Here is a 20,778-nt window from a genome sequence, read left to right on the forward strand (position 1 = left end):
GATAGGTTGGGGGGAGGGGAGCTAGAAGAGTTGACTAGGATCAAGGAACTAATTGATGGGGTGGAGGATGCAGGGGTAAGGGGAATTACAAAATTAATGGTAGAGGAGAGGGTGCAAGTGAATGAAGGCGGTAATTTAGATAAGGGAGTAGAGGGAGAGGGTGTTCGCGACTCATCAAAGCGGGTCCAGATAAAAGCTGGAATAAGGACACTTTGCCTGAATGCACGAAGCATTCGGAACAAGGTATATGAGTTGATGGTGCAAATCAGCACGAGTGGGTACGATCTAGTGGCCATTACAGAAACGTGGCTGAAAGGTGACCAGGACTGGGAGATGAATATCCAGGGGTATCAGGCGTTTAGGAAGAATAGACAGGAAGGAAAAGGTGGTGGGGTCGCGCTATTAATAAGAGATAATATCAGGGTAGTACTGAGGGATGACATAGGCTCTGAGGAACAAAACGTGGAATCGTTATGGGTAGAGATGAGGAATAGTAGAGGGAGAAAGACACTAGTAGGTGTGGTATATAGGCCCCCAAATAATAATGTTGAGGTGGGGAGGGCTATAAACAAGCAGATAAGGGATGCGTGTAAAAACGGAACGGCAATAATCATGGGGGACTTCAACATGCACATTGACTGGCAGACTCAAGTCGGTAAGGGTGGAATGGAGGAAGAGTTCTTAGAATGCTGTCGGGATAGTTTCCTTGAACAGCATGTTACGGAACCGACGAGGGAACGAGCTATTTTGGATCTGGTATTGTGTAACGAGGTAGGTAGAATTAAGGATCTTATTGTGAAGGACCCTCTTGGGTCTAGTGACCACAATATGGTCGAATTTCTGATTCAGATGGAAGAGGAGAAAGTTTGGTCCCAAACCAGTGTCCTCTGTTTGAACAGAGGGAAATATGATAGGATGAGGGATGAATTGGCTAAGGTAGACTGGGAGAGCAGGCTGGCAGGTAGGATAGCTGAGGAACAGTGGAGGATTTTTAAGGAGATCCTTTTCAGTTCTCAGCAAAAATATATTCCAGCAAAAAACAAGGATTGTAAGAAAAGGGAGAACCAGCCGTGGATAACGAAGGAAATAAAGGAGAGTATTAAAATAAAAACAGCTGCGTACAGAGTGGCCAAAAATAGTGGAGAAACAAGTGATTGGGAAAAATTTAAGAAACAACAAAGAGAGACTAAGAAAGCGATAAAGAAAGGAAGGATAGACTATGAAGCTAGGCTAGCAATTAATATAAAAAATGATAGTAAAAGTTTTTATAAATATATAAAAAGGAATAGAGTGGCTAGAGTGAATGTTGGACCCTTGGAGGACGAGAGGGGGGAGTTAATAGTGGGAAATGAGGATATGGCTGAGTCTTTAAATAAGTTTTTTGTGTCGGTCTTCACGGTGGAGGACACAAATAGTTTGCCAAATATTAACGATAGAGGGTTGGCAGCAGGAGAAATACTTAATACAATTAATGTAACCAGAGAGGCAGTGCTGGGTAGACTAATGGGACTGAAGGTGGACAAGTCCCCGGGTCCGGATGGAATGCATCCCAGGGTATTGAAAGAAATGTCAGAGGTAATAGTGGATGCGTTAGTGATTATTTATCAAAACTCGTTGCATTCTGGGGTAGTGCCGGTTGATTGGAAAACGGCTAATGTTACGCCGCTGTTTAAAAAAGGAAGGAGACAAAAGGCGGGTAACTATAGGCCGGTCAGCTTAACGTCTGTAGTAGGGAAAATGCTGGAATCCATTATTAAAGAGGAGATAGCAGGGCATCTGGATAGAAATGGTTCGATCAATCAGACGCAGCATGGATTCATGAGGGGAAAGTCGTGCTTGACGAACATGTTGGATTTTTATGAAGATGTGACTAGGGCGGTTGATGGAGGAGAACCGGTGGATGCGGTGTTTTTGGATTTCCAAAAGGCGTTTGATAAGGTGCCCCATAAAAGGCTACTGAAGGAAATTAGGGCAGACGGAGTTGGGTGTAGTGTGTTAAAGTGGATTGGGGACTGGCTATCCGACAGGAAGCAAAGAGTCGGAATAAATGGGTGTTTTTCCGGTTGGTGGAAGGTAACTAGTGGCGTGCCGCAGGGATCGGTACTCGGGCCGCAACTATTTACCATTTATATAGATGATCTGGAGGAGGGGACGGAGTGTAGGGTAACGAAGTTTGCAGACGACACAAAGATAAGTGGAAAAGTGAATCGTGTGGAGGACGGAGAAGATCTGCAGAGAGATTTGGACAGGCTGAGTGAGTGGGCGAGGATATGGCAAATGGAGTATAACGTTGAGAAATGCGAGGTTATACACTTTGGAGGAAATAATAACAAATGGGATTACTATCTCAATGGAAACAAATTAAAACATGCTACCGTGCAAAGGGACCTGGGGGTCCTTGTGCATGAGACGCAAAAGCCCAGTCTGCAGGTACAACAGGTGATCAAGAAGGCAAATGGGATGTTGGCCTATATTGCGAAGGGGATAGAATATAAAAGCAGGGATGTCTTGATGCACCTGTACAGGGCATTGGTGAGGCCGCAGCTGGAATACTGTGTGCAGTATTGGTCCCCTTATATGAGGAAGGATATATTGGCATTGGAGGGAGTGCAGAGAAGGTTCACCAGGTTGATACCGGAGATGAGGGGTTTGGATTATGAGGAGAGGCTGAGGAGATTGGGTTTGTACTCGTTGGAGTTTAGAAGGATGAGGGGGGATCTTATGGAGACTTATAAGATAATGCGGGGGCTGGATAGGGTGGAGGCGGAGAGATTCTTTCCACTTAGTAAGGAAGTTAAAACTAGAGGACACAGCCTCAAAATAAAGGGGGGTCGGTTTAAGACAGAGTTGAGGAGGAACTTCTTCTCCCAGAGGGTGGTGAATCTCTGGAATTCTCTGCCCACTGAGGTGGTGGAGGCTACCTCGCTGAATATGTTTAAAGCGCGGATGGATGGATTCCTGATCGGTAAGGGAATTAAGGGTTATGGGGATCAGGCGGGTAAGTGGTACTGATCCACGTCAGATCAGCCATGATCTTATTGAATGGCGGGGCAGGCTCGAGGGGCTAGATGGCCTACTCCTGCTCCTATTTCTTATGTTCTTATGTTCTTATTTACAAAGAGATCTATTCTTGCTATAGAGGGAGTGCAGAGAAGGTATACCAGACTGATTCCTGGAATGGTGAGACTGGCGTATGAGGAGCGATTGAGTGGGTTAGGATTCTATTCGCTTAAATTCAGAAGAATGAGGGGGTAAATCTCATGGAAACCTGTAAAATTTGAACAGGACTAAACCGGGGTAGATGCAAGAAGGCTGTTCCTAATGGTGGAGGAGTCCAGAACCACGGGTCACAGTCTGAGGGTAAAGGATAAATAACTTCGGACTGAAATCAGGAGAAATTTCTCCAGAGTGGTGAGCCTGTGGAATTCACTACCACAGAAAGCACTTGTGGCCAAAATGTTGCAGTATTCACGAAGGAGTTAGATATGGAAATATATTTTTGCCATTTATTGCTAAAGGAATTCAATATAAAAGTAGTGAAATGTTGCAGCAACTGAACAAAGCATTAGTGAGAATGCAGCTGCAGTACTGTGTACAGTTTTGGTCCCCTTACTTGAGGTGGGATCTAGTGTCATTGGAGACGGTTCAGAGGCGGTTCACTAGATTGATTCCAGAGATGAGGGGTTTGACTTACGAAGAGAGATTGGGCAGTTTAGGCCCATATTCCCTGGAGTTTAGAAGACTGAGGGGAGATCTAATTGAGATACATAAGATAATAAAGAGGATTTACAGGGTAGATGTGAAGAGGATGTTTCCTCATGTGGGGCAATCTAGAACAAGAGTTGCTAGTTTTCGGATAAGGGGTGGTAGAACAGAGATGAGGAGAAATTCCTTCTTTCAAAGGGGTGGTGAGTCGGTGGAATTCTCAGTCCCAGAGTGCGGTGGTTGCCAGGACATTGTGTCAATTTAAGGAAGAGGTGGGCAGATTTTTAATCAATAAGGGTTATGGTGAACGGGCAGGAAAGTGGTGATGAGACTGAGATGCTTTGATCGTATTGGATGGTGGAGTTGGCTCGCCCACTCCTAGTCCTAGTTCTGACATTCTTGTATAGGTCTTGAGGGCAAGGCAATCAAAGGATATGGGGGGGTGGAGGGGATCAGGCTATTGAGTTGGATGATTAGCCATGATCGTGATAAATGGTGGAGCAAGCTCGAAGGGCTGAATGGCCTCCCACTCCTATTTTCTCTGTTTTAATATGTGTAACACAGGCCAGTGGATGATTGGAGTCATACTGGCGACTGTGTGATGCAGTGGGCTAGGGACTAAGCTTTCAACCTTTGGATTGAGTGTAGCATGGATTGTCAATGTGGCTTAAAGCTGTCTGTAACAATGCAGTTTGAAATAGCTTTTGCCAAGGGGCCTGAGTTCTACACTGATTAGAACATAAGAACTAGGAGCGGGAGTAGGCCATCTGGCCCCTCGAGCCTGCTCTATCATTCAATAAGATCATGGCTGATCTTTTCGTGGACTCAGCTCCACTTACCCACCCGCTCACCATAACCCTTAATTCCTTTACTGTTCAAAAATTTATCTGTCCTTGCCTTAAAAACATTCAATGAGGTAGCCTCAACTGCTTCACTGGGCAGGGAATTCCACAGATTCACAACCCTTTGGGTGAAGAAGTTCCTCCTCAACTCAATCCTAAGTTTGCTCCCCCTTATTCTGAAGCTGTGCCCCCTAGTTCTAGTTTCACCTGCCAGTGGAAACAACTTCCCTGCTTCTGTCTTATCTATTCCCTTCATAATTTTCGATAAGATTCCCCCCTCATTCTTCTAAATTCCAATGAGTATAGCCCCAGTCTATTCAGTCTCTCCTCATAAGCCAACCCTCTCAACTCTGGAATCAACCTCGTGAATCTCCTCTGCACCCCCTCCAGTGCCAGTACATCCTTTCTCAAATAAGGAGACCAAAACTGTACACAGTACTCCAGGTGTGGCCTCACCAGCACCTTATACAGCTGCAGCATAACCTCTCTGCTTTTAACCTCCATCCCTCGTGAATGAAAGACAAAATTCCATTTGCCTTCTTAATCACCTGCTGCACCTGCAAACCAACTCCTTGAGATTCTTGCACAAGGACACCCAGGTCCCTCCACACAGCAGCATGCTGCAATTTTTTACCATTTAAATAATAGTCCATTTTGCTGTTATTCCTACCAAAATGGTTGACCTCACGTTTACCAACATTGTACTCCATCTGCCAGACCCTCGCCCGCTCACTTAGACTATCTATATCCCTTTGCAGACTTTCAGCGTCCTCCGCACACTTTACTCTGCCACCCATCTTAGTGTCATCTGCGAATTTTGACATACTATTGATGGCAAGTTAATCAGGGAGGCTGAGAGCTTGGCTTTGTGCGTGACATTGAGTGTGTTTCGATGGCGTGGCAGGTTTTATCTTTCTGTGTATCTCTGCGTGAAATCAATATGGGAATAGGAATGGGAATTTCCTGTAGCCAGCATTTGGATTCCTTCAGAGAGAGAGAGAGTATGTTTGCTTTTCCATGCTAGATCAGATTAGACCCACCAACTTTACTCCAGTAGATTGAAGCCCACGTTTTGCCTGTCAGACATTGCTCACTCCACTGACACACTTGGAAAGGTCATTCCTTTGTGCCCACAGCTGAGCACTCCAAACTCACTGAGAGGAATTAATGAAGTGAAGCTTTTGTTATTGAGTAAACAGATGATTCTTGTCTCTCTTGATTTACCACCTCCCTGCCATGGTTATTTAGGGAAGTGGATTTTGAAAACCGTGCTGTCAAATTCTTGACTGCAAAATGGTGAATCCATTGGTAAGCAATGACCAAGGAGCAGTCTGAACGATATCTGGTATCTCAGCCCCTTTACCGGGTCTGGTCTACATGTGACTCCAGAACCACAGCAATGTGGTTGATTCTTAACTTGCCCTCTGAAATGGCCGATCTATCACCTGGTAGATATCCATCATTATGAAGTGTTTCGAAAGGTTACTTATGGCATGGATCAAATGCGACTTCGCAGATTGCCTGGATCCACTACAGTTTGCCTACCGCCGCAACAGGTCCACAGCAGCCGCCATCTCCCTGGGCCGACACTGAGCCCTGGAACGCCTGGAAAACAAAGACACTTGCGTCAAACTCCTATTTATTGACTACAGCTCAGCCTTCAACACCATTATTCCGACAAAACTCATCTCCAAACTCTGTGGCCTGGGCCTCGGCTCCTCCCTCTGCAACTGGATCCTGAACTTCCTAACTCTCGGACCACAGTCAGTAAGGATAGGCAACAACACCACCTCCATGATCATCCTCAACACCAGTGCCCCACAAGGTGGTGGTCTCAGCCCCCTGCTATACTCCTTGTACACCTATGACTGTGCAGCCCCTCCAACTCGATTTTCAAGTTTGCTGACGACACCATTGTAGTGGGTCGGATCTCAAACAATGATGAGACAGAGTACAGGAATGAGATAGAGAATCTGGTGAACTGGTGCGGCAACAATAATCTCTCCCTCAATGTCAGCAATGATGGAGATTGTTATTGACTCCAGGAGGGCGTAGTGGAGGACACTCCCCTGTCTACATCAATGGGGATGAAGTGGAAGTGGTCGAGAGCTTCAAATTTTTAGGTGTCCAGATCACCAACAACCTGTCCTGGTCCCCCCATGCCGACACTATAGTTAAGGAAGCCCACGAACAACTCTACTTTCTCAGATACGCGAAGGAGCTTTGGCATGTCCGTTACAACTCTCTCCAACTTTTACACAGATGCACTATTGAAAGCCTTCTTTCTGGTTGTATCACAGCTTGGTATGGCTCCTGCTCTGCCCAAGACCGCAAGGAACTACAAAGCTCCGTGAACAAAGCCCAGTCCATCACGCAAACCGGCCTACCATCCATTGACTCTGTCTACACTTCCCGCTGCCTCGGCAAAGCAGCCAGCATAATTAAGGACCCCATGCACCCCGGACATTCTCTCCTCCACCTTCTTCCTTCGGGAAAAAGATTCAAACGTCTGAGGTCACGTACCAACCGACTCAAGAACAGCTTCTTCCCTGAACAAAGAACAAAGAAAATTACAGCACAGGAACAGGCCCTTCGGCCCTCCAAGCCTGCACCGACCATGCTGCCCGACTTAACTAAAACCCCCTACCCTTCCGGGGACCATATCCCTCTATTCCCATCCTATTCATGTATTTGTCCAGACGCCCCTTAAAAGTCACTTCCGTATCCGCTTCCACTACCTCCCCCGGCAACGAGTTCCAGGCACCCACCACTCTCTGTGTAAAAAATCTGCCTCATACATCTCCTTTAAACCTTGCCCCTCGCACCTTAAACCTATAACCCCTCGTAATTGACTCTTCCACTCAGGGGGAAAAAGCTTCTGACTATCCACTCTGTCCATGCCTCTCATAATCTTGTAGACTTCAACCTCCGTCGCTCCAGTGAGAACAAACCAAGTTTCTCCAACCTCTCCTCATAGCTAATGCCCTCCATACCAGGCAACATCCTGGTAAATCTTTTCCGTACCCTCTCCAAAGCCTCCACATCCTTCTGGTAGCGTGGCGACCAGAATTGAACACTATATTCCAAGTGCGGCCGAACTCAGGTTCTATAAAGCTGCAACATGACTTGTCAATTTTTAAACTCGATACCCTGGCTGATGAAGGCAAGCATGCCGTATGCCTTCTTGACTACCTTCTCCACCTGCATTGCCACTTTGAGTGACCTGTGTACCTGTACACCCAGATCCCTTTGCCTATCAATACTCTTAAGGGTTCTGCCATTTACTGTATATTTCCTATCTGTATTAGACCTTCCAAAATGCATTACCTCACATTTATCAGGTAATGCATTTACCTGCTGCCATCAGACTTTTGAACGGACCTCCCTTAAATTAAGCTGATGTTTCTCTACACCCTAGCTATGACTGTAACATTACATTCTGCATCCTCATCTTCCCTTCTCCCCTGTACACTCTATGAATGGTATGTTTTGCCTGCATAGTGCTTTTCACTGTATCCCAATACATGTGACAATAAATCAAATCGAGCCACTCAGTTCAGTAATTGGGGATGGGTAATAAATGCTGGCCCAGCCAACAGCACTCTCATACCGTGAAAGAATACATTTTAAAAATGGTTTAATATATCTCCCTTTAATAAATAATAAGGAAAGGCAATAACACCTCCTCCCCGATCATCCTCAACACCGGTGCCCCACGAGGCTGTGTTCTCAGCACCCTACTATACTCCTTACCAGGGCCAAATTCCCCTCCAACTCGATTTTCAAGTTCGCTGACGACACCACCGTAGTGGGACAGATCTCAAACAATGATGAAACAGAGTACAGGAATGAGATAGAGAATCTGGTGAACTGGTGTAGCAACAATAATCTGTTCCTCAATGTCAACAAAACGAAGGAGATTGTCATCTACTTCAGGAGAACAGGCCCCTGTCTACATCAACGGGGACGAAGTAGAAAGGGTCGAGAGCTTCAAACCTTTAGGTCTCCAGATCACCAACAACCTGTCCTGGTACCCATGCTGACATCATTCAGAAAGCCCACCAACGCCTCTACTTTCTCAGAAGACTAAGGAAATTTGGAATGTCAGCTATGACTCTCACCAACTTTTACAGATGCATCATAGAATGCATTATTTCTGGTTGTATCACAGCTTGGTATGGCTCCTGCTCTGCCCAGGACCGCAAGGATCTACAAAAGGTCGTGAATGTAGCCCAATCCATCATGCAAACCAGCCTCCTTTCCATTGACTCTGTCTACACTTCCCGCTGCCTCGGCAAAGCGGCCAGCATAATTAAGGACCTCACGCACCCCGGACATTCTCTCTTCCACCTTCTTCCGTCGGGAAAAAGATACAAAAGTTTGAAGATACGTACCAACCAACTCGAGGACAGCTTCTTCCCTGCTGCTGTCAGACTTTTGAATGGATCAACCTCTTTCTCTACACTCTAGCTATGATTGTAACACTACATTCTGCACTCTCTCCTTTCTTTCTCTATGAACGGTATGCTTTGTGTAGTGTGCAAGAAACAATATTTTTCACTGTATACTAATACATTTGACAAGAAATCAAATAATACATAACCGTTTCCCAGGATAAAACCATAAGACCACTGGGGCAGAATTAGGCCACTCGGCCCATCGAGTCTGTCATTCAATCATGGCTGATATTTTTCTCATCCCAATTTTCCTGCCTTCTCCCCATAACCCCTGATCCCCTTATTAATCAAGAACCTATCTGTCTCTGTCTTAAAGACACTCAATGACTTGTCTCCACAGCCTTCTGCGCCAAAGAGTTCCGTAGATTCACCACTCTCTGGCTGAAGAAATTCCTCCTCATCTCTGTTTTAAAGGATCGTCCCTTTAGCCTGAGGTTGTGCCCTCTAGTTCCAGTTTTCCTACTAGTGGAAACATCCTCTCCATGTCCACTCTATCCAGGCCTTGCAGTATCCTCTCTCTCTCTCTCTCCCCCCCCCCCCCCCCCACCCCCTATTCGACTATCCTGTAAGTTTCAATAAGATCCCCCTCATCCTTCTAAACTCCAACAAGTACAGTCCCAGAGTCCTCAACCATTCCTCAATACCCAAGCTCTTCATCCCAGGGATCATTCTTATGAACCTCCTCTGGACCCTTTCCAAGGCCAGCACATCCTTCCTTAGGTATGGGGCCCAAAACTGCTCACAATGCTCCAAATGGGGTCTGACCAGAGCCTTATACAGCCTCAGAAGTACATCCCTGCTCTTGTATTCTAGCCCTCTCGACATGAATGCATTTGCCGCCTTAATTGCCGAATGAACCTGCGTGACAGCCTTATGAGAATCTTGAACAAGGACTCCCGAGTCCCTTTGTGTTTCTGATTTCCTAAGCATTTCCCCATTTAGAGAATAGTCTATGCCTCCATTCCTCCTTCCAAAGTGCATAACCTCACACTTTTCCACATTGTATTCCATCTGCCACTTCTTTGCCCACTCTCCTAACCTGTCCAAGTCCTTCTGCAGCCCCCCTGCTTCCTCAATACTACCTTTCCTTCTACATATCGTTGTATCATCTGCAAACTTAGCAACAATGACTTCAGTTCCTTCCAAATCGTTAATGTATATTGTGAAAAATTGTGGTCCCAGCACCGACCCCTGAGGCACACCACTAGTCACCGACTGCCATCCTGAGAAAGATCCCTTTATCCCCACTCTCTGCCTTCTGCCAGGATATCAGGAGATCCATTAGTACAGAGGTGTCCACACACCTTGTCTTTGTGTAAATGGAAGCCACAGTCCGCAAGGTTTCAATAGAATTGTAGAAAGTTTACAATACAGAAAGAGGCCACTAGGCCCAACATGTCTGCCCTGGCTGTAAAGCAAGTCACCAGCCAGCCTAATCTCCTTTCCAGAATTTGGTCTGGAGCTCTGCAGGTTACCATACTTCTGATACACATCCTTTCAAAATGAGATGTGGTTTTCAGTCTCTGAGCCCCAGAGGACCTTCTGGATGATATTTTCTCATTCTCTCTCTCCTCTTCTCCCCCCACCCCCATTCGACAGGCAAAGCCCAGTGAATAATCAGTACAAAACGGAGTGCTGTTCCAGGGCTGAATCCCCAGCTCCTCTCTGCTGCTGTCTGTAGATGGAGCGATAGAAAAGATAATGATCTTTGTGAGGAAATATTCCCATTAATGCAGACAGAGAAGACTTCAAAGCAAGGATCGAGAAATTTATGGCTTACGGATGTAGGAGAAACGAGGTCATTTTGTCCCTACTCTGGAGTTCTTGATTATTGATGGTTGGAGCTGCACATTATACAGTCAGCTGCAGGGAAGATACTTCCTCAATCTTCCTGCAGAGCTCGACACACTTATACTTTGGGTTAATTTGCTCTGTTTAGAAATCTTGCAATCTATTCTTTTTATATTTTATATGGCTGCAAATGGTTTATTGCATTTTCAAATGGTATCTCAGCATGGTCAAGGTGAACTGATCAATTTGTCTGGGGATGGGGGGAATGTGCAGGAACAGTAGCAGCAGTGTGTACCATCGACAAGATGCACTGCAGCAACTCCCTTTGACAGCATCTTCCGAGCCCACATCCCCTACCATCTGGAGGGACAAGGACAACAGACACACAGGAACAACATTCACTTGATTTGATTTGATTTATTGTTATCACATATATCTGGTTTCAGATAAAGCTCGGCACAACATCGTGGGCCGAAGGGCCTGTTCTGTGCTGCACTGTTCTATGTTCTATTAGTATACCGTGAAAAGTATTGTTTCTTGCATGCTCTACAGACAAAGCATACCGTTCAGAGAGAAGGAAAGGAGAGAGTGCAGAATGTAGTGTTACAGTCATTGCTAGGGTGTAGAGAAAGATCAACTTAATGCAAGGTAGGTCCATTCAAAAGTCTGACAGCAGCAGGGAAGAAGCTGTTCTTGAGTCGGTTGGTACGTGACCTCAGACTTTTGTATCTTTTTCCCGACGGGGGAAGGTGGAAGAGAGAATGTCCGGGGTGCGTGGGGTCCTTAATTATGCTGGCTGCTTTGCCGAGGCAGCGGGAAGTGTAGACAGAGTCAATGGATGGGAGGCTGGTTTGAGTGATGGACTGGGCTTCGTTCATGACCCTTTGTAGTTTCTTGCAAGTTCCCCTCCAAACCACTCACCACCCTGACTGTCTCTGAGTCAAAGTCCTGGAAATCCCTCCCTAACAGCTCTGTGGGTGTACCTACACCACATGGACTGCAATGATTCAAGAAGGCAGCTGACCACCACCACCTTAAGAAGGGCAATTGGGGATGGACAGTAAGTGCTGGGCTGGTCAGCGATGCCGATGGGATATAAATGAACAAAATAAAGAAACGCAGGCCGTTAGCAGTTTGAGTCGGTCTTGCGAAAACCTGTCTCCTCTTCTGCTCTCTGTACAGTAGATGACGCACCGTGTGTAACCCGAGAGTCCTGACAGTCCATTCACACACACACACAGGAGGGAGTGTCGAGCAAATACACAAACAAAAGAATGGAAATGTTAAAGTAATACTGAATGAGAAAAAACACTGACGAAAGGAGAAAAGGACAAAGTCAGGTCGCAGTGGGAAGGGAATCTGAAGGATCCGCACGAAGGAGTGCTGGTGTGAGAGAAACCGGGAAAATCGGGGTGAAAACACAACAGGGGTAAAACCAGCAAGTGGACTGCGGTTAACATTAAGATTCATTTTGACACGGGCTTCATTGCTCGCGGTCTTCCTCTTCCCTACTTTCCCACTCCTTGGCCAAATTTTCCAGTTCCCCCCCACTGGAGGGATCCTCCAGTCCGGCCGGAGGGCATCGTCGTTTGAATGGCCTGCCATGTTCGCCACGCGGTCTGGGACCTGCTGCAACCGCTCCGGAAAATCCCAGTGCTCCTGTCCACATCCGGGCTCTTCCTCTCTCAATGTTCGAACAGACAGATTCGGAGCAGGAATAGGCCACTCGGCCCTTCGAGGCTGCACCACCATTCAACAAGATCATTGCTTTTCTGAACCTTATCCTCACATTCCCACCTACCCTTCACTCCCAAGAATCTATCCAGCGCTGCGTTAAAATATTCAGAGATTCTGTTTTCACTACCTTTTTAGATGAAGTGAGTTCCAAAGACTGAGAACCCTCTTGAGAGAAAAAAAATTCTCCTCCTCTCCTTCAGTAGACGACCCCTTATTTTTAGACCGTGACCCCCTAATGCTGGATTCTCTCACAAGGGGAACACATACTCAGGATTTTATACACTTCTCTCTTTCACTTTATTTTTCTTTAGATGCATTTAAGAATTTAGAAGTATTAGAGGTGATCTTACTGAGATAGAGTCATAGAGGTTTACAGCATGGAAACGGACCCTTTGGCCCAACTTGTCCATGCCGCTCTTTTAAACCCCTGAGCTAATCCCAATTCCCGCGTTTGGCCCATATCCCTCTCTGCCCATCCTACCCATGTAATTGTCTAAACACTTTTTAAAAGACAAAATTGTACCCGCCTCTATTACTACCTCTGGCAGCTTGTTCCAGACACTCAGCACCCTCTGAAATAATTGCCCCTCTGGACACTTTTGTATCTCTCCCTTCTCACCTTAAAGATATGCCCTCTAGTTTTAGACTCCCCTACCTTTGGGAAAGGATATTGACCATCTAGCTGATCTGTGCCCCTCATTATTTTATAGATCTCTATAAGATCACCCCTCAGCCTCCTACGCTCCAGAGAAAAAAGTCCCAGTCTATCCAGCCTCTCCTTATAACTCAAACCATCAAGTCCCGGTAGCATCCTAGTAAATCGTTTTTGCACTCTTTCTAGTTTAATAATATCCTTTCTATAATAGGGTGACCAGACTGTACACAGTATTCCAAGTGTGGCCTTACCAATGTCTTGTACAACTTCAACAAGATGTCCCAACTCCTGTATTCAATGTTATGACCAATGAAACCAAGCATGCTGAATGCCTTCTTCACCACTCTGTCCACCGGTGACTCCACTTTCAAGGAGCTCTGAACATATACCCCGAGATCTCTTTGTTCTGAGCTGTATCGGATTTCTCAGGGGGTTTGACAGGCTAGATGATGAGAGGCTGTTTCCCCCTGTGGGAGAGTCTAGGACCAGAGGGCATAATCTCAGTAAGGGGTTACCCATTTAAAACAGAGACGAGGAGGAATTTCTCCTCCTGGGGGAATCTGGAATTTTTCTTTTGATCACAGAGGGCTGTCGAGGCTGGGTGGGTAACTATATTCAAGGCTAAGATAGACGGATTTTTAATTAGTAAGGGAATCGCAGGTTATTGGGATAAGGCGGGAATGTGGAGTTGAGGATTATCATTAATGATTTGAAGGAAGAAATTGAATGCAATATCTCCAAATTTGCAGACGACACTAAGCTGGGTGGCAGTGTGTGCTGTGAGGAGGATGCTGAGAGGTTGCAGGGTGACTTGGACAGGCTGACTGAGTGGGCAAAAACTTGGCAAATGCAACATAATGTGGATAAATGTGAGGTTATCCATTTTGGCAAAAACAGGAAGGAAAATTATTATCTGAACGGTGGCAGTTTAGGAAAAGGGGAAGTGACGTGGGTGCCATGGTGGAACAGAAGGTTGGCATGCAGGTACAGCAAGCGGTGAGGAAAGCTAATGGCATGCTGCCCTTCATAGCAAGAGGATTTGAGTATAGGAGTAAGGATGTCTTGCTACAGTTATACAGGGTCTTGGTGAGGCCACACCTTGAGTATCGTGTGCAGGTTTGACCTAGTCTGAGGAAGGACATTCTTGCTATTGAGGCAGTCCAGCGAAGGTTCACTGACTTCTGGAATGGCAAGACTGACATATGAAACGAGACTGGGTCGACTGGGCTTGTACTCACTGGAATTTAGAAGTGGGGTGACATGGTGGCACAGTGGTTAGCACTGCTGCCTCACAGTGCCAAGGACCCGGGTTCGATTCCCGGCTTGGATCACTGTGTTGAGTCTGCACGTTCTCCCTGCATGCGCGTGGCTTTCCTCCGGGTGCTCCGGTTTCCTCCCAAACTCCGAAAGGCTATGCTAAATTCTCCCTCAGTGTACCCGAACAGGCGCCGGAGTGTGGCGACTAGAGGATTTTCACAGTAACAGTTAATGTAAGCCTACTTGTGACACTAATAAATCAACTTTAAACGAGAGGGGATCTCATAGAAAGATATAAAATCCTGATGGGACTGGACAGGCTAGATTCGGGAAGAATGTTCCTGATGTTGGGGAAGTCCAGAACTGGGGTCACAGTCTAAGAATACGGGGTAAGCCATTCAGGACTGAGATGAGGAAGAACTTCTTCACAGAGAGTTGTGAACCTGTGGAATTCTCTACCACAGAAAGCTGTTGGGGCCAGTTGGTTAGATATCTTCGAGAGGGAGTTGGACGTGGCCCTTGTGGCTAAAGGGATCAAGGGGTATGGAGAGAAAGCGGGACTGGGATACTGAAAGTACATGATCAACCATGATCATATTGAATGGTGGTGCAGGGTCGAATGGTCTTCTGCACCTATTTTCTGTGTTTCTATATTAGATCAGTCATGATCTCATTGATGGCAGAGTGGACTTGATGGGCCAAAAGGGAGAAAAGATTTGAAGGTAAATTGGCAGGGTGAGATGATGAAGTGTGGGAGGAAGCTTGTGTGACCAGTTAGGTTGAATGTCTGGTTTCAGTGTTGTAATGAAATGTAATACATAAGGGTACCTGCTGTCCAGCTGGAGCTAGACTTTACAGTCTTTAACCTAGTAAAATGTCCCCAAGGTCACTCATAAGAGAAACAATTGAGTCACATAGAGGTTTGGCCAAAGGGTTGGGATTTCAAAGCATGGAGAGGTACAGAAGATGCTGGAGTGAATTCCAGAGCAGAGGATCTCGGCAACAAGGCTGGACTGGGAGCCTGTGTATTTCAGCAAGCACCTGGGCAATGTGTGAATGGGATTTTACTGGCACTGGAGTTTTAGATGAATTGAAGATTATGGATGCTGCAAAGTGTCATTAACTTTGTTGAATTTGCAGAGTTGGAGCAAGATGCCCACGAGACTGAGTCAGTGGAGCTCATTTCCAAACAGAACAACTGCAAGAGTAATAAGGTTGCTGATTATAAACACCCTACTGAATCAGTAAGTACTACAGTCAGCCCGGGGAATTGTCCAGTGATGGCTTGTTTAATGTTCTTCAACTCACAACACCAGGGTTAAAGTCCAACAGGTTTATTTGGTAGCACGAGCTTTCAGAGCGCTGCCCCTTCATTAGGTGGGAGGAAACCGGAGCACCTGGAGGAAACCCGCACTGACATGGGGAGAACGTGCAAACTCCACACAGCAGTGACCCAAGCCGGGAATGGAACCCAGATCCCTGGCGCTGAGACACAGCAGTGCTAACCACTGTGTCACTGTGCCACCCTTTTCTCTTTTAGTATTTATCCCATTCCCTTTTCGGAAGTAACTATTGAATCTGCTACCTTGACTTTATCGAGCAGTGCATTCCGTTTCCCAACAACTTGTGTAAGATAAACAATTTTCCTTTATTTCCCTCGTATCTCTGCCCAGTGATTATCAATTCTTCTGCCACTCGGAATAGTTTTTCCATAGTCACCATGTTATAGTTTACTGAACTTGCGTTTTGTTTTGTCAGCCTGATGTGCTGTGAAATAATTTTCTGTCTTTTCCGTATTTGAATTGTTTGATATATTGAAACTGGGCGGCATGGACAAGTTGGGCCGAAGGGCCTGTTTCCATGCTCTAAACCTCTATAACTCTATGAATACCCACTCTTGCTCAACCCTTTCCTCTCTCTAAGGCAGGAATCTTCTCTAATTTTCCCTTTGCCTTTTACCTTTGTGCTTGCAGTCAGTATTTTTGAACTGCGACACGTATAAGAAGTCCCGTGGCATGAATGGTCACACTCAAGATGTGTCGGGACATTCGACAGGTAGGAATCACACCCCTTGGATGAATGATGAATTGGTCAGAACTTTCGGTCTGGTGTGAATGGCTTGCAATGCCGAGGCCTGACTCCAGGTGGCAGCATTTCACTGGAAATTGGTGGAGCTCCAGTTTTCATGATGAAGACTGAACGAGCCCCGGCCTCTCTCCTGAGACAAGATTCAGGGGCTGGGGACCCAATGGAGGTTTTTTAAACTGTGAAGGGTTTCAATAGGGTTTTGGTTGTCTTATCTAAGGAAAGGTATATTGGCATTGGAGGCAGCCTTGAGAAGGTTTGCCAGGTTGGAGAGATTGTCTTACGAGGAGAGGTTGAGTAGGTTGGGTCTGTACTCATTGGAGTTTGGAAGAATGAGAGGTGACCTTATTGAGACATATCGGATTCTCCGAGGGATTGACAGGGGAGATACTGAGAGGTCCTTTGCCCTTGTGGGAGAGTCTAGGACCTGAGGGCATCATCTCAGAGTAAGGAGGTTGCCCACTTAAGACAGATGAGGAGGAATTTCTTCACTGAGGGATTCTGTGGAATTCTTTACCGGAGGGGGCTGTAGAGACTGGGTCATTAACTACGTTCAAAGCTGAGATAGACATTTTTGATCGGTAAGGGAATCAATTAGAAGGGGGATGAGGCAGGAAAGCGGAGCTGTCATAGAATCTACAGTGCAGAAGGAGGCCATTCGGCCCATCGAGTCTGCAGCAACAACAATCCCACCCAGGTCCCATCCCTGTAACCCCACATATTTATCCTCCTCGTCCCCCTGACACTAAGGGGCAATTTCTCATCCAATAAATCTAACCTGCACACCTTTGGACTGTGGGAGGGAACTGGAGCACCCGAAGGAAACCCACGCAGACACGGGGAGAACGTGCAGACTCCGCACAGACAGTGACCCGAGCTGGGAATCGAACCCGGGTCCTTGGTGCTGTGAGGCAGCAGTGCTAACTACTGTGCCACCGTGCTAGTTTTGACTACAGGCTCATCCTGTCCTCATGCTCTCCGTCTGTGAGTGTGTGTGTGTGTGTGTTGGGAGTGTGTGTGTGTTTTGTTAGGACAAAAACCTGGGATGTTTGGCACTAATGCTCAGGCAGATATGCAGGGTTGAGTTAGTGGTTGGGTCTGTTTTGTGCTGAATCATACGATCTGATTCTAAAGCTTGATTTGCTTCAGAGAATCTGGATGCTGCAAATTAGATTTAGTTTTAAATTTAATTTTCTCTCTGGGTCTCCGCTGCCGTTGAATTCACATTGAAAGGTGAGACTCCACTTTGTTTAATTTGACAGTCCCGTGTGTTTGGAGTTTGAGATCTAATTAATGTCTGACCGACACGAGGGAGAGTTAAAAATCACTGGCGGTTGGTTATTAAGAAGGTGCTGGAATTCTGCACACGAGTGCGGAATGGTATTGTAAGCTGCCTCGGTGTATGTGGGTACAAGTGAAGGCTGCAGGGACGGGGGATCACAGCTAAATAACTGCTAAGTGTTGGGATTTTCCTCAGATCAGTGGCTGTACGGGGAGTGCGTGACCAGCTCCCGGGAAGAGGCTGCCAAAAGGATGTTACTCGTTCGACTTCCCTCTCCTGATCCTGCCCTGAAGAATGACACTGCCAAGGAGGAAGCTGAACAGCGAGCAGCAGGTAGTGGGATGGTCTGTCGACTTCGTGTGCAGTTAATGTTCAGGGGGGAACGGGTACTCTCCCGCGTTTGGCTGGGAGTTAGCCTAGTTTCTGCGCGAATGCTTGTCGTATTTGTTCCTCGCTGAGTTGACTTCAATTCATAGAAAGAAAGAATCATAGAAACCCTACAGTGCAGAAGGAGGCCATTCGGCCCATCGAGTCTGCACTGACCACAATCCCACCCAGTCCCTACCCCCACATATTTTTTTTTCATTCTCTCAGTTGTACAAGGGACAGTGCTTTGACTGACAGAAGGAGGCCATTCGGTACATTGTGTCTATACTGGCACTTTGAAAGAGTTATACAAATACATATTCTTTCATGGGATATGGGTGGCGCTGGCAAGGCCAACTTTTGTTGCCCATCCCTAATTGCCCTTGAATTGAGCGTCTCACTTGGCCGCATGAGTCAACCACATCACTGTAGGTCTGGAGTCACATGTAGGCCAGACCAGGTAAGGATGGCAGATTTCCTTCCCTGAGGTACATTCATGGACCAGATGGGTTTTTACAAAAATTGAGAATGTTACTGAGACTAGTTTTCAATTCTAGACTTTGGAGGGTGGCACGGTGGCACAGTGGGTTAGCACTGCTGTCTCACAGCGCCAGAGACCCGGGTTCAATTCTGGCCTCGGGTCATTGTCTGTGTGGAGTTTGCACGTTCTCCCCGTGTCTGCATGGGTTTCCTCCCACAGTGCTAGGATGTGTGGTTTAGGTGGATTGGCCGTGCTAAATTGCCCCTTAGTGTCAGGGGGACTAGCTAGGGTGAATGCATGGGGTTATGGAATTGGGCCTGGGTGGGATTGTGGTCGATGTAGACTCAATGGGCCAAATGGCCTCATTCTGCGCTGTTGGCTTCTATGACTGCACGGGGAGTAACCTGGTTTCCTCCAGCCTCCTCAGGAAATGGAACTCCCGTAGCCCTCATACAGCTCCAAGAAGTCTTTGCACCGTTTTTATAACTTTGACAGGTTGACTAAAGTGTGGTGCTGAGAGTTAGACCCCGCGCTCTGCCAGAGTTAGACCCAGCGCTCTGCCAGAGTTAGACCCCGCGCTCTGCCAGAGTTAGACCCCGCGCTCTGCCAGAGTTAGACCCAGCGCTCTGCCAGAGTTAGACCCAGCGCTCTGCCAGAGTTAGACCCAGCGCTCTGCCAGAGTTAGACCCAGCGCTCTGCCAGAGTTAGACCCAGCGCTCTGCCAGAGTTAGACCCAGCGCTCTGCCAGAGTTAGACCCAGCGCTCTGCCAGAGTTAGACCCAGCGCTCTGCCAGAGTTAGACCCAGCGCTCTGCCAGAGTTAGACCCAGCGCTCTGCCAGAGTTAGGCCCAGCGCACACTGCTTCTTACTGTCTGTGTGACAGTATACACACACTGCTTCTCACTGTCTGTGTGACGGTATACACACACTGCTTCTTACTGTCTCTGTGACGGTATACACACACTGCTTCTTACTGTCTGTGTGACAGTATACACACACTGCTTCTCACTGTCTGTGTGACGGTATACACACACTGCTTCTTACTGTCTCTGTGACGGTATACACACACTGCTTCTTACTGTCTGTGTGACGGTATACACACACTGCTTCTTACTGTCTGTGTGACAGTATACACACACTGCTTCTTACTGTCTGTGTGACAGTATACACACACTGCTTCTCACTGTCTGTGTGACGGTATACACACACTGCTTCTTACTGTCTGTGTGACGGTATACACACACTGCTTCTCACTGTCTGTGTGACGGTATACACAAACTGCTTCTTACTGTCTCTGTGACGGTATACACACACTGCTTCTTACTGTCTGTGTGACAGTATACACACACTGCTTCTTACTGTCTGTGTGACAGTACACACACTGCTTCTTACTGTCTGTGTGTCTGTATACACACTGCTTCTTACTGTCTGTGTGACAGTATACACACACTGCTTCTTACTGTCTGTGTGACGGTATACACACTGCTTACTGTCTGTGTGACGGTATACACACTGCTTCTTACTGTCTGTGTGACGGTATACACACTGCTTCTTACTGTCTGCGTGACGGTATACACACACTGCTTCTTACTGTCTGTGTGACGGTATACACACACTGCTTCTTACTGTCTGTGTGACGGTATACACACACTGCTTCTTACTGTCTGTGTGACGGTATACACACACTGCTTCTTACTGTCTGTGTGACGGTATACACACTGCTTCTTACTGTCTGCGTGACAGTATACACACACTGCTTCTTACTGTCTGTGTGACGGTATACACACTGCTTCTTACTGTCTGTGTGACGGTATACACACACTGCTTCTTACTGTCTGTGTGACGGTATACACACACTGCTTCTTACTGTCTGTGTGACAGTATACACACACTGCTTCTTACTGTCTGTGTGACGGTATACACACACTGCTTCTTACTGTCTGTGTGACGGTATACACACACTGCTTCTTACTGTCTGTGTGACAGTATACACACACTGCTTCTTACTGTCTGTGTGACAGTATACACACACTGCTTCTTACTGTCTGTGTGACAGTATACACACACTGCTTCTTACTGTCTGTGTGACAGTATACACACACTGCTTCTTACTGTCTGTG

The 20,778-nt window shown here is 46.7% G+C and overlaps 1 protein-coding gene across 1 annotated transcript in view; it reads left to right on the plus strand.

Annotated features, from left to right (window-relative positions):
- Positions 1-20,778, plus strand: part of LOC144497561 (sterile alpha motif domain-containing protein 1-like) — a 64,446-nt gene that overhangs the window by 24,862 nt on the left and 18,806 nt on the right. Inside the window, exons 4-6 of the mRNA XM_078218987.1 lie at positions 15,585-15,688; positions 16,418-16,499; positions 18,007-18,144. Coding sequence (XP_078075113.1) covers positions 15,585-15,688; positions 16,418-16,499; positions 18,007-18,144 — 324 coding nt within the window. The remainder of the gene's footprint in view (positions 1-15,584; positions 15,689-16,417; positions 16,500-18,006; positions 18,145-20,778) is intronic.

This window comes from Mustelus asterias, chromosome 8, assembly GCF_964213995.1.
Source record: "Mustelus asterias chromosome 8, sMusAst1.hap1.1, whole genome shotgun sequence".
In the NCBI taxonomy this organism is placed as follows: Eukaryota; Metazoa; Chordata; class Chondrichthyes; order Carcharhiniformes; family Triakidae; genus Mustelus; species Mustelus asterias.